General features: G+C 38.3%; 1 protein-coding gene across 1 annotated transcript in view; it reads right to left on the bottom strand.

The window, feature by feature from the left end:
• Nucleotides 1–14539, bottom strand: part of LOC308169412 (butyrophilin subfamily 1 member A1-like) — a gene marked incomplete at both ends in the record, with an annotated part of 36451 nt that overhangs the window by 9955 nt on the left and 11957 nt on the right. The window contains 4 exons of the mRNA XM_080544095.1: nucleotides 2586–2612; nucleotides 3085–3204; nucleotides 3665–3952; nucleotides 4715–5062. Of these exons, the coding sequence (XP_080400221.1) occupies nucleotides 2586–2612; nucleotides 3085–3204; nucleotides 3665–3952; nucleotides 4715–5062 (783 nt within the window). The remainder of the gene's footprint in view (nucleotides 1–2585; nucleotides 2613–3084; nucleotides 3205–3664; nucleotides 3953–4714; nucleotides 5063–14539) is intronic.

Here is a 14539-nt window from a genome sequence, read left to right as displayed (position 1 = left end):
ATGTCTGAATAGAGCAGATTAATGTCTGAATAGAGCAGATTAATGTATGAATAGAGCAGATTAATGTCTGAATAGAGCAGATTAATGTATGAATAGAGCAGATTAATGTCTGAATAGAGCAGATTAATGTATGAATAGAGCAGATTAATGTCTGAATAGAGCAGATTAATGTATGAATAGAGCAGATTAATGTTTGTCCATCAACGTCGAATTCTGACGTCTGCCGTGTGAGACCAGGCTGATTAGAGTTAGTAGATTTGTGACAGCCCCCCAGTGTGTCTGAATTGGAGTCCTAGTATACTGTACTTCCAAATGGTTTAGCATGGGGGGTTCAGTACTAGATTTGGGCCGAGGTCCAATAGTGTCCTACCTACAAAAGGTTTTGTACATATAATCATTTTGTTCATATAATAATGTTGTACACATAGTAATCCACAGTATGATTATGTATTTGTGTATGTTGTTTAAAAAAAAAAACAATAAAAAAAAAACTAACAGTATAATTATGTATTTGTGTATGTTGTTTAAAAAAAAAAAAAAAAAAAAAAAAAAAAACTCATGCAGTACTACATAACGACACCTGGGGTCGCTTGACACAACGGCAGGCGGGGAATATACGGAAGCGGGGAACATAGAACCCTTTTTCGGAAGCGGGGAACATAGAACCCTTTTTCGGAAGTTTTCGGAAGAGGGGAACATAGAACCCTTTTTTTTTTTTTGGCTAAGAAACCGGGGAACATAGGACCCGGGGAACATAGGACCCGGGGAACATAGGGATGACCCCATATAATGAACCTGGAGTTATTGCTTCTACTAGGCTACAGCCAGTGATAGCTAGAAAGTCATAGTTTGCATTTTAGGTTTCAATTGAGGCTATACAATGTATTCATGTACCGGTATGTATCTATGTATACATTGAATGTATGTACACATTGTCCAGACCAAAATCTATACATTTGCCCACAGTCAATATTAATGTCAGTCACAGCATGTTTGAATTTTGCCATTTATGTGACACGGTCTGGTGAAAAGGGGAACCAGTCGGCAACCAATGAAAATGTTCAGACAGACACAGAAATGCGTTTCACCGTTGTTGAAAATCACAACACACACTCACTAGTCAAGCCAACATATTGCAATGCAATTAATTCAGTGAGTAATCCCCACTGCTACCTAGTTAACTATAACACTACTTTACAAAAACAAGCTGTGTTAGTTGACTAGCGAGTGTGTCAATGCTTTTCAACTACGCTGAAATGTATTTTCAAAAGGAAAGTCAGAATATTAAATGGGCTGATGACTTATTACCCCTTTCACCAGACTGTGTCACTCATGCCATTCATCAACCACAAACCCCCCACCCCTTTGCATTTGAGTGGACCTAAGATTGGATAGGTGCATTTAGTGAAATGGTTAAAATTTCACCTGGCCTATAAGAGAGCTAGATGAAATGATTGCCATGCAGGGGTCCCCAAACTACGGCCCGCGGGCCGGACACGGCCCACCCCCACACTTGGACCGGCCCTTTGAACAACGTCAATTTTCGACAGGCGTTGCACTCGGTGGATTTCTGTCATTTCTGACTGCAATAGCGGCACTGCGCCGACGTGGTGGCGGGGGCGCTGTTTCGCAAATAAGTTATCTTTAGTTTTTGCTAGTGAAATAGCTGATAGTTGATGTTGACTGCTCAAGGAGAATACATATTTGAAAGTACAGAATGCCTGAGAGCCTTATATTGCATTATATTACATTACATTTTGATCATCTGGTGCCTGAATATTGTGTTTTCCTTTGCATAAATAATGACATTTCCACCGTAAATTGATGCAGAAAGGTCACAAATTGGTGCATATCAATTCACCAGAATGGTAGAAATTAAGTGTTTGATGCTCGTTTAAGGACCACCAGACAGCCCTGCTTCATGGGTCCCCCCGTGTATGATGAGGGTCCTCCCTCATGTATCAGACTGTAAAACTGATTATATTTCATTGACATATCACTATAGGTATAAATTCCATCCAAATTCAACTGTTTAGACTTTGTTTGCATCCACCAGTGCTCTCCTGCGCGCAATTGCTTTGCGCAACCGCCTCCATTTCACCCCGTTCCATATTATTTTATGTTAGAGACCGACCCAGGCCCCCCATCACAGAAAGGAAAAATGATGTGGCCCTCACAGAAAAAAGTTTGGGGACCCCTGAGCTAGAGGGTAGGGGCTTGAGGTTGTTCACATCTGTGTCTGTGAGCAGGAACTCAACCTGTGGTGTACTGTGATGTCATATTGCCGAGTCTACAGTATGTACAACTATCATACCAAGTAGGCAAATTCAGACAGAAAACTTTTCCTTTTTTTTTTTTTTTTTTACTTTTACTTTTTACTTTTATTTTCACAATCACCATAGGTGTTACATAAATACTTCTGACACAAAATGTGTGACGGTCTTATAAAGTGTTTATGTCAGATGTTGTGAATGTGTTTTGCATACCCTTTTCATGCACACATTTGAAACATAGCCTATACAACTCCAAAAACGTACCAAATAATAAAGGGTATGAGCCGCCATTGCACTACATACAATACTTACCCAGTAACTTGTTCTTTTTGTCGAGCTCTGCAGAATAGGGGAGCATTGTTAATCTTTCAGACTCAATCAATGCAACAATTGTGACAAAAAAAAATATCTGGAGAATTAGGGATAGGTACCTTGTTTCACCATCTTTAATTCTTCCTTTACTTTATCTGCAATGATAGTAGTAATACAATATGTTAAACTATTGAATTGAAGAGCACCTGAATATAAATGTTTTTGTAGGCAACTAAGTAAAATGAATAACAAATGTGTTACTGTAATCGGCTAATGAGGGTATTTGAATCTGATCTTACTTAAAGGCTGGAGTTTCTCCAGACCAGCTGAAAATCAAAAAAATATTCTAGTCATTATACACCAATACAAAGGTAAAGGGCTTGCTGTTGTATACCTGAATCATAATTTACAGATTATTGTGATCTACACTATCATTAGATGTGTAGAAGAGATATTTTACTTATAAAACAAACATTGATTTGATTTGATTGACACTAACCTCTTCTGTGATGGATGACGAAGAGCACAGATGCAGTGATACACACCAGCGCCAGAAACACAGGAACCACAAATGCAGAGATGTAAACCCGGTCAGGCACAGTGCTCAGGTAGAACTCCTCTGTTACAGGAGAAAATCAAGGTCAAGGTTGATCTTAGCTCCAAACACTGCAGTAGTCTACAGTCCTGAATTTAAATCAACACTGCTTATAGTGCCAACATATATATTCTGCCAACAGTGGCCCCTGACATTTGTGATGTAACAAACAAAGATATTAGGGGGTAGCAGTGGGCAGGTACAGAGTGCAAAAAGAAAAGAGAGTATTCTAAGTACTTTTCCTTATTATAGTATTTTGATTGCTAATGGCCCCTGGTCCAGGAAAAGATTTTACTTCTGATCACTGAGATATAGATGATTCACTTACTTTAGATAAATGACGCTTTGGTTAAAAGTGTCTGCTAAATGTCAAAATTTTTAATGAAAATGATGAATGCTTTATCCAGTATTGACTGAATTGAGGGCAATGGCCTAATAACATCACATTGTGTACCTCCCTGTGCATGCCAGAGTCTAAACCTACTAGTCATCTGCATTGCAGACTCCAGCCTGGATCTCTTGTTCTGTAGCATCACCACACAGGTCACTCCCTCCAGTTGGTCCATCCCTAGTCTAACGTGACTGGTGATGGAGTACAGGACTCCTCCCTCTGTCTGTCTGGGTCTGTCTGTCTGTGCTGAGGTCATCTCCTTCCCACTGCGGTCCGTCCACAGCATGTGAGGCTCTGGGTACCAGTCCTCTGAGCTGCAGCTCAGCTGGATGAACACTCTGTGATGCCTGCCCACGGAGATCCTGGGGACACTGCCCTGCTCTGCTCAAAACAGGAGGAAGAAAACATTTATGACAGCAGGAAGTTTTAAGCGATACGTTACACCAGAATCTCCTCCATCACTTCAATTCAATAAAGGAGCACCATCCAAATCGAGCAGCACATAGCCATTGGATATACTATGACATACAGCAGGCATATGGGTTCTCCCTCCTCTAGACCACAATTGAAGTGGTATTTTGTGTTGGTGAAATGCAAGGTTTGATCGCCTGGTTACAAGGTTAGATTTTAAGCAGTTCTCTTGCTTTAAGCAACAATCTTCTGTAATTCGTAAAGCCATTTTGGGACACATAAACTTAGTTTACATACCCACTGATCAGTGCCGGCTTGCTCAAAACAAGTACAAATAAACACTATATCCAATATACAGTACTTTATTGCTAAATATATTCAATAGGTGATTTGAAGTGGTTCTTTCATGGCAAGTCTGGATCAAAACAACACAAGATGAGATGAGGTGATTTCACAATAAAAGCGGATTTGGTTAAACTTTTTCAATGTCTGCTGCCATCTACAGATTTTTGGATCAGGATGGATCTGTAATCATTTGTACTGATTAATACAATCATCAATCCACTTATTGTACTGACACTAATGAGAACAATTCCTATTTGTACCAAACGTAATGGATGAAACTGATATTTGTAAAAAAAAAAAAAATATATAAAGCTAATTTGAAATACAAAATAAGACTTACAATTGGATGCATGTTATTTTTATTTAATAATCCAAATATATACTAACGTGTAACCTGTAGCTCAACCGATGGTTCCTGGATCCATTCCAAGTGGCTAGCTTGGCATTTGTACAGCCCTTCATCAGACATCTTGACGTCCTTCAGCAGCAGTGACACGTTGCCTCTCTCCAGCTCCTGGGTGAACAGACTCACTCTGCCCTCATAGCCCTTCCCCTCTAACCCCTTTTCACTCTGATACTGGTACATGTAGTCAACGAAATGTCCCTCCCTGAACCACTTGATATCCATGGCAACAGCACTAGTTTGAGGAGAGAGGTGACAGGGTAGAATGATGTCATGGCCAGTGGAGGCAACTACAGGGTCGGAAGGGACAACAACGGTGAGCTCCCTGTAATCTGGTGTGAGAGAAGAGAAAGTCTTACAATCAGTCTGAATGATGCACTGATAACACTTCCAACTATTTGGCATACATATAGTTGCATTTTAACTGTTTCAACTCACCAATGAATGTTCCACTACAGTATACTGTATACTATAAAAAGTAAAGAGGCTTTTTTTTTGCCATAGGCCCACTTCTAATTAAGTGTTGAATATCAAGTACAGTGCATCTTTTAAATAAATTAGATTCAAATAAATGCATTCACAATGTGTAAGTGTAACTAGATGATATTGATCATATTTACCTGTAATAGATGAACAGGTATCAAAGAAGACGAGGAATGTCAGCAAACATACTTCCTGTATTAATAGTCCCATGATGCACCTGACCGAACATAAAACATAAAGCTTCTTTAGAAGGAAATTATGATGGAGAACAGGAATCAGTCTTTGTCCAGGAGAATAGTCTGTCTGTTGGAAATACAGTATACACATGCTATCAGTAAGGTTCTAAAGGTTTCACCTATCTGAACACACCCTGTGTTGTATTTGCAGTCATTGATTTGATAACCATGTCACATGGTACACTGTCACTTTGCCCTTAAAGAACATGAGAGTACTTTAAACTGGATTTACAGTAAAGCATTACTGTAAATCCATTTGCCTCAGATAATATATTCTATTGGACCCTTTTAAAATTAAAACTATAGTGATTCTTACCTGAACGCCAACACCGCACGTCTATACCAGAGTCTGGCAGTTTAAGATCAAGCAAACACTTTCGTTTCCACTCAGAAGCTTTTTCTTTTACAATCAGTAATGTTTAACCACACCTCCATAAACTTTGATGTAGAAAAAAACATCAGAATAAAACATTATGTTTGTCTAGGTAGGTACAGTTAAATAACAATTACAGTATTTCTTCTATTAGAATTGTTGTATATAGCAATGCAGTTTCTCATTTTCATCATATTACATTTTGCATTAATACAAACAACACATGATTTATAGACTCCCTCTAGAGACATTTTCTGTTCATGTTTTATAGAGCATTAAATGAAAAACACACAGTATTCCTTCAGGAGTCCTTTGAGAATGGTCTTCTCCCCACATCTAGGTGTCCTAATCACATTACTACCAGGAAAACCAAACACAAAATGTGAAAATATGCACCCAATCAGTCTCCAGAACTCGGACACAAGGTGATTTGTAAAGTTCTTGCAAGAAGATCGGAAGGCCTACTTCCACGGACGGTTGATGGGAGAAGATCAAAGTGGATTTATCCAGGACAGACGGGGATTCCATAATGTTAGACAAGTGCTCAATATCTTACACAGCCAGAGGGGGGCGGCAGACACAGCTTTACTCTCACTTGATGCAGAGAAAGCCTTTGACCGTGTCGAATGGCCGTATTTATTTGAAGTGCTCACTCGCTTTGGCTTTGGAGAAACATTTAGTAAATGGGTTAGGATGCTTTGCACTGGACTTACTGCGGAAGTCTTGACAAATCGTGTGATTTCCAAACCTTTTAATGTCTCTAGAGGATGCCCGCAAGGAAGCCCTTGTCACCATCGCTATGGAACATGCGATAGAACCATTTGCTATAGCGGTGAGGATGCCTAGGGAATATGGAATGCGAGACGGTAATTTAGAACATAAAATAGCACTCTTTGCAGACGATGTCAATTTGTTCCTAAAAATACTAAACAGCTCTGTTCCCGCACTCCTAAATCTTATTAAAACATTTGGAAAAAGATCTGGATATAAAATTAATCATTCAAAGTCATCTATAAGAGGAAAAATAACAATGTTTATGCTTCTATTTTTAACTCAACGGACAATTTCACATATCTAGGTATAAAAATTGTCCCTGAGGTGAATAAGATTGTTCAGATAAATTATGACCCAATTATGAAAGATACCATCTCATCAGTAGAGCGTTGGACATCTTTACCAATTTCAATGATTGGCAGGATATTCAAAAAATGAATATACTCCCCAAGTTTCTTTATTTGTACCCCCTCCCTCGTCTTTATTTACTAGAATTAAGAAATTGTTTACCAACTTCATTTGGCAAAATAAACGCCCCAGATTGCGCCTATCTTTATTATATTTACCATATGACAGAGGAGGCCTTAAATGTCCAAACATCCAGTGGTATTACTGGGCAGCTCAACTGCGGTCCATTATGTTTTATTTTTCATCTGAAAACCACCCTGCTTGGATGAATTTGGAAGCCTGTTCCGTCACACCAAGCTTACCATTGCACTTGTATTTGTATTCAGCAGATCGTAAATAGCCTACTTGAGGAAAAATACAGACAATTTTAAACCAGGAAAAAACGATGCAGGATTTCGAATATGGGCCGGAAAAGGGTTAAGGGAAGTGCAAGACGTGTACAGTAAAGAAGAAGTACTTATGTTCTTTGCAGAAGTATCAACCAAATAGGACATTCCAAAGAATAATTTCTTCAAATACCTTCAACTTAGGAGTTGTATATCCTCGTTTCAAAACCATTAATTGGTTATACCTGTCATTTCCCCCATTAAAGGTAGCAATCACAAGACATTGTTGGGATAAAGGTTTAATCTCAACTCTGTATGACTTGTTTGTGTCTGGGTCTGGTGAATCATCAGAATCCAAACTGAGATTATGGGAGGAAGATATAGAGGAGGAAATATCTTTAGAAGACTGGAGAGGCATGTGAGGAGGCACAGAGGCAGACAGTCAGCAGTAGCTTGAAACTTGGCTGATGCGTAGGCCTATAACTCCTGTTAAATTACATACATTTAATGATAACATATATTATAATAATATATAATACCTGATACATGTATTAAGTGCAATGAGGAAAGCGGGACACTGTACCACTGTATATGGAAATGTGTGAAAGTGAAATCATTTTGGCAAGATATCATTCATATGATAGATCACATTTTATCAAAGAAATTACCGATGGATCCTAAACTTATATTGTTAGGCGTAAACAGAACGTTTTTGATGATATCTGGAGACCCTTTATATATTTCTTAAGACATAATTATTAATTAATTAATGTTGGTAACCTGCTTCAGCAGGAACATGCTCTGAGGGAGTAGGGTATAGCATCATGATCCTGTACAACAATCTAAGCACACCATTATTATTACTATCTATTTGTATATACGTATATATTATATATATGTATTTATTTGATTTTTTAGTTAAGAATACATTATTTATTTTCTGTTTAGTTAAGTTAGACTACAAATTCTGTTTATGTCTGTATTCAATTGTTAGGGATAGGGTGGTGCGAGGGTGAACAAGGTGATTTTTTTTGGGCATGTTTTATATTCTTATTCAATGTACAATTTCATGTGATTTGCAAACTGAAAATCAATAAATATATTGTTAAAAAAAAGATTGTGTTTCCATACCCCCTCTAAATAATAATTTTACCAATGTTTTTGAAGATTGTTTGCTAACTAAATCAATTAAAATGAATATTTTAACAAATGTCAAAATTCAATTTCTAAGACTCATCAAAATCTAAATGCAATCCTTTTTTGTAAAATGAATTCCACTGATCATATAGATCTCAGAGTTAACAAGTTATGAAATGTAACATACATTTAACCAATAGTTATCATAACATTTTAGTTGATAACTCAATATCTTTTATTTTTTACAAAACACCCAGTTTCGTGGTGGCTGCACTGTTTCGGTAGTGACTGCATTGTTTCGGTAGTGACCACAGTATTTTGTTTGCAAGGTTGTATCATATTCCCTCAACCTTTTTGCTTAATATGCCTTAAACAGATGTTTATGTTTATGATCAATAACATCACTACAGAAATGATCATGTCACTACCGCAACTTCTTGTGTTTCGGTAGTGACATGAAAGCGTGGGACAATATTTTTTTTTATAATATTTTTAAATTAAAAAAAAAAGAACCCAAAATAAATCTAAATCTTTTGAATTATTTTTTATAAATCAAAAAGCTATTTTAAAAAACATAATTGAAAGTTGTTTTAAGTATTGTTTTCATGGATTGAAATGTAGGGCTTAGGGGTTGGGACAGCCACTTCCCAATAGAAAGTAGCTTATAAATGATGATTTTGTATATATTTAGCTTATTACTATCTATTTACTGTCTTGTGTTTAAATAGATCATAACATAATCTTAGTAAAAATCTAAGGTCTGAATTCTTATTAGTTTGAACTAATTCAGTAGAATGGCCCATACCAGCCTGATTACAAATAGTATACTCTTTTTAATTTTGTATTGGTTTACAACATTTAAATGCAACTGGAGCTGAAATGTTTTTCTTTTCTGTGTTATTCTGCGCAAATATTAAAGATTAACTTAATTTAGCTTAATGTAAAGTAAAATAATCTTCTGAAATTAGTAATAATTATTTTATCAGATAAGTTCAGCTGATTCAGCAGACTGGTTAAAATCCAGTGCAAAATCAAATGTATTTGGTTTTCTCAATTAGCCTATTATTATTATTATTTACAGGTTACTAATCTCTTACTTACATACTCATCTGGCATCGTCTAGATTGTATTACTATATATACAGTATACCCTGTTGAGTCACGACACTAGCAGCAGTTGAACCATTGTTGGATGAAAATGGTAATACATTTAAGCTTGATGTATATTGGGTGGCTCCACTGTGTAGAACTTTCTTCCTGTAGTTAAATGACCACAACATACAAGTAATATGGCAGGGAGCCCAAGAAACCCTTGCATAGGCTTCTTACAGGGTGACCGTTTGGGGCAAGGCTGGGGGTGGTGGGTGGGACGCCCAAAACATACTCTCATAGCCAGTGCAACAATGTCTCAACTGATGAATGCTATGGAGAAGCGTCAACTTTGCTGCTTTTAACTCTAGTCATCGAAAACAAAGCTCCACAGGTGCGTGGGTCATCTAGTGGGAGTTCGGTAGTTCGGCACTCTAAGTCAAATAGCTTAGTTATCCGTTAGATGACAGGACAGCTGGTTCACACGCATGCAAAAACACCATCCATGTTCAAGGGACATATCAATATAGTAAATATAGGAATAGCATGATTAATTTGTGTTTTTACCATTTCTGATTTCTCCAGCTTCATTGGAGTAAAAGTAAATATACTTGATCATTTATACATTTACATGTTTGACATTTAGCAGACGCCTTATTCCAAAGCGACTTACAATCAATACATTTGACTAAGGAAGTGAATCATCAATTCACCAGTTCTAGCAGGGAGAGTAATCTAGCTCAGGCCACTGGCAGTCGTCATGATATATTTTTTTTAATAGACACTGGAGAGACAGTACAAGGGGGGCAGTAGAAGTCTTAGGAGACATAGTATAGGGGGAAAGCAGGTGTCTCAGGAGACGCAGTTCTGGAGGGTGGTAGACGCAGTTCTGGAGGGTGGTATATGTCTCAGGAAGAGCAGTTAAGGTGTAGCCTGAAGAGATGGAGGTCTGAAGAGATGGAGTCTCCGATGGAAGATGGGGAGTGACTCTGCAGTTCTGACAGCCATGGGAAGCTCATTCCACCAGTGGGGAGCCAGTGTCGTGAATAGACCTGACCGGGCAGCGTGACTGCCGTGTTGGTGTAGAGGTGGTGAGACCAGTCGGCCAGCAGAGGTGGAGGAGCGGAGTGCACAGGCTGACGTTTGGGGGGTGACCATTGCCTGCAAGTATTGTAGGGGCTGTCCCTTTTGCTGCCTGGTAGGCAAGCACCAGGGTCTTGAATCTGATGCGAGTTGCTATTGGGAGCCAGTGAAGGGTGCGAAGGAGGGGGGTGAATATTTGGTTAATAGAGGTGTCCAAGACTCCTCCCAATGCAAATTGAGGGCTATTAGGCTTCAAACCCAATTGGTTTCAGTTGAAAACCTGTAGGCTAATAGTTGTACCCCAAAACTAATAATTACTCAGAATAGCTAGCACACAACTACCAGTAACACAAGGTAAAGCTAAAATTAATTTAAAAAAAATAAAATAAAAAAATAAATCAAATCACTTACTAGGCTGTATACTATTGATGTCTCCACTCACTTAGTCTAAAAGGTATGATTTATGTTCTGTAATAGAGTAAATGCACTGAATAATTACGACACACTTTTTGAAACAGTTAGCCTCTAATCACATTTATTACATACATTTATCACGTAAAGTAAATGAACATGAATTTATCACATGGATACATTCACAATTGCTAAATGGACATGTAGGTGTATGAGATACACTTCATTCAGAGTATAATTATGCTTTCACAAGATTTATTTATTCTGCCACAATTGCATTCAATTGGCTATATAATCAGGGGTGCACATAACGTTTTGGGGCCAGTGCTCAGAGGAGCACCTAGGGATGCTGCTTGGTGCTCCCCGAGCTCGCGAGTCACGACCCGTCCCACAGGATGGATAAAAAAGGGATACATGGATAACTTATAGTAGCAAAACGACATTTATTCATAAATAAAGATGAACGAACAAATGATTGTGTGCAAAACAAAATAAACAAATGCAAAATCAAATGACTGCTCTTTAAGCATGAAAGTCTGTCAGACTCCTTTAAACACAATGAAATCAACTGACATCTCTTTAAGCACTGCTCTGTTCTGTAAACACTGAAATCAACTTTTCAACAAAAAGTTACAGCCTAAGCATTTATTTATGCTACAAGCTTAATCATCTTCATCACTGCTCTCTTGACTGCTGTTAATACTGTCCTCAATTTCAACCATGGTAGAGGATGTCCTAGTTGTAGGGCAGGCTATCACTTTAAATAGCTCATTATTTTGATTGTGCAACAAAGTCTTTTTTTTTCTTTTTCTAATAGAATTCCCAACCATATCCTGGGTCAGGGGTCTATGTGCGATAATGAAGCTGTAAAACAAACGTCTGAACGTTTGAAAGCTTCAGAGAAAAGAAACGTGAAGTCCCTTGGTGTTGTTTTTCCTTTTAGCGACGAGTCGTTCGGGACTGAATTTTCACGTGGCGGCGCCGCAGCGTGATAACCGTGCGATACGCGATACGCGGAATGAAAGTACGATTTACGATACTTTCCGAATGTTTTCGTGAGGGGAGTCGCCGTGGTCGTCGTCGGTCGACTGTTGTGATGGATTACTCGTCGGGGACGGCAAATAGTTACTTAGTGGGGCTTGCAGTGATGCAGCAGTCAGCAGTCAGCAGGTGGATTTTGAGGAAGTAAATTCCTCTCCCAGCGCTTCCAGCTGTTGGTGCGCAAGAGCGCGTTCATGCGGCTGATCTGCCGCGCAGGATGCATTTTGGCGACGCATGCGCACTGGCGCACCAGTTATGTGCACCCCTGTATATAATGCTTGCCATTCTTGTTTGTTCCTGACACTAACTCTACAGAATCCTGATAGGATTAGCATCATTATTCCAGGATGAGAAAAGTGGACAGGCTTCCTCCTTATAACCTGGTCCATTGTCAAATGAGTAAATGAGTGAGCCGTCCTCTGCATTATAGAAAGTCACCTTCTTCTCCTCACAATCCAGATAGACACTGACCTTGTTTGGACGTGTCTTATTAAGGACAGACTCCTTATCATCCATGGCTTTAAGCCTGTGACCATTGGACAGCCTGATTACCCAGAAGCCATTGGCAGGGCTCACAACTACCTGTCCCTTCCTGTTAGCTGTTGCCCTGGCAACACCAAGCACCCAGTCATCCTTTCCCTCCACACACACCTTCCAGTAGGCCCTTGTAGGACGGCCCATAGTGCCCAACACATAAGGATCTTTATCAAAATGCTCATTGTTTGGTCTTGGTGATGTTACATCTCTCCACTGGACTGTTTTCTTATCCTCTGATATCTGCATGTTAGGGTGAGCTGTGTCCACATCCAGGGTGACATCCACTGAAGAAAACATAAAAACAAACATGATATGATGGAAGGTTTGTCGTCATTCACTATCAGTTACTGATTTACTAAACCCTCTTTGGTAGAAACTTTAATTACAGCTCAGAATAAATGGGTTATAACATGGTAATAACAATGACCTATTAGTAGTATTGGTATGTATGTATCCAATGAATGTAACACAGTAATAAGCTACCCATTGAGTCTATGTTGTTATGCAGATGATGAAAGGGTACTCTGCAATTCATTAGGAGGCTGCTTCCTGTCAGGGGCTCATGTGCAATATGTGACAGCAGCTGGTGAAACCAGGAACAAGTCAGCAGACGATTTAATGTTCAGACTTTTATTCAGAAAAATGTAAATACATTTCAGCATTGTTGAAAATCACTTACACACTCGCTACTAGACAACTAACACAGCTTGTTTTGTGAGCCTGCTAACGATGTAAAGTAGTGTTATAGTTAACTAGGTAGTAGTAGGGATTACTCACCGAATTATTTGCATTGCAATTTTTAGCTTGCCTAGTGAGTGTGTCATTGATTCTCAACATTGTTGAAATTTATTTTTTTAAATCTGAAATAAAGTCAGAACATTTTGATTGGTTGGCGACTTGTTCCGGGTTTCACCAGCTGCTGTCACAATTGTAAACATGGTCTTACTTGTCAGGTGAATATGGGATATTTTAAGGGGGGAGTAAAATATAAACAGGTAATATAGAATATTCCAGGTCTTTTTCCCCCCACTTTATTTCACAACCTTCTCTGTTTTTGCATTACAGACCATGATCTTAGTTATTAAGACGGGATAAAGCTATATGGGTAATATTGCATTTTCCAATTCTGATACTATTTCAATAGTAAACACCTCCACTGTTTCTTGGTTATGAATCTAAATTAAATGTTTACTCATCAGTGTCAATTATTCAAGAACAATTGGAAATGGTGTAACAACAATACAGAAACAAGCATCTTTCAGGAAAAATAATTAAGTGAAAACTACAGTCCGCCTTACCTTGTAAAAATAAGGTAAGTGTCTTTTTTATTACTGATAACTATCAGTATTTACTGGTATGTAAAGTGCTACCTAATCGTTGTTGTGAATAGAATCATTTCTGTAGAAATCCGAAAGGGATGATTTGTCATCAAGTGAAAATGTGTCTTTGCAGATGAATAAAGCATTCATTCATTCATTCATTCGTTCATTCGTCATTGAAGATAGCAGTAGATGCAAAGGGCCAATTACCGTCATGTAAGCGTGCCTGATTGATATCTGAAACAAAACAGGAAAAAGGAAGACAATGAGATTCACAAAGTCTCAAACTTCATTCAAACCATCACTATGTAACAGAAAAAGTATCCAGATAACGTTTCCCTGCATTGTTCTGTTGCACCTATAAATACAATGGTTTATCTGAAAAAGCTGCAAAATATAGTAGAAGTAAAACTCAATATATTGTAATCTAGTGCAGTTTATTCTTGATGCCTATGACAGCAATACAAGCATCCAACTTTTTCAAAATGTTTACATAGTTGTCACATTATGACACATACGGTATAGGTATATGACCAAGCGTCACATTGCATAGTGACAAGTGCACTAGGAGTTTTTGGACATGAATGGGTCTG

This window comes from Nansenia antarctica, assembly GCF_963989245.1.
Source record: "Nansenia antarctica genome assembly, chromosome: 13".
NCBI classification, from domain to species: Eukaryota; Metazoa; Chordata; class Actinopteri; order Argentiniformes; family Microstomatidae; genus Nansenia; species Nansenia antarctica.
Note: the sequence above shows the minus strand (reverse complement) of the source record. Positions and strands in the feature narration are given on the sequence as shown.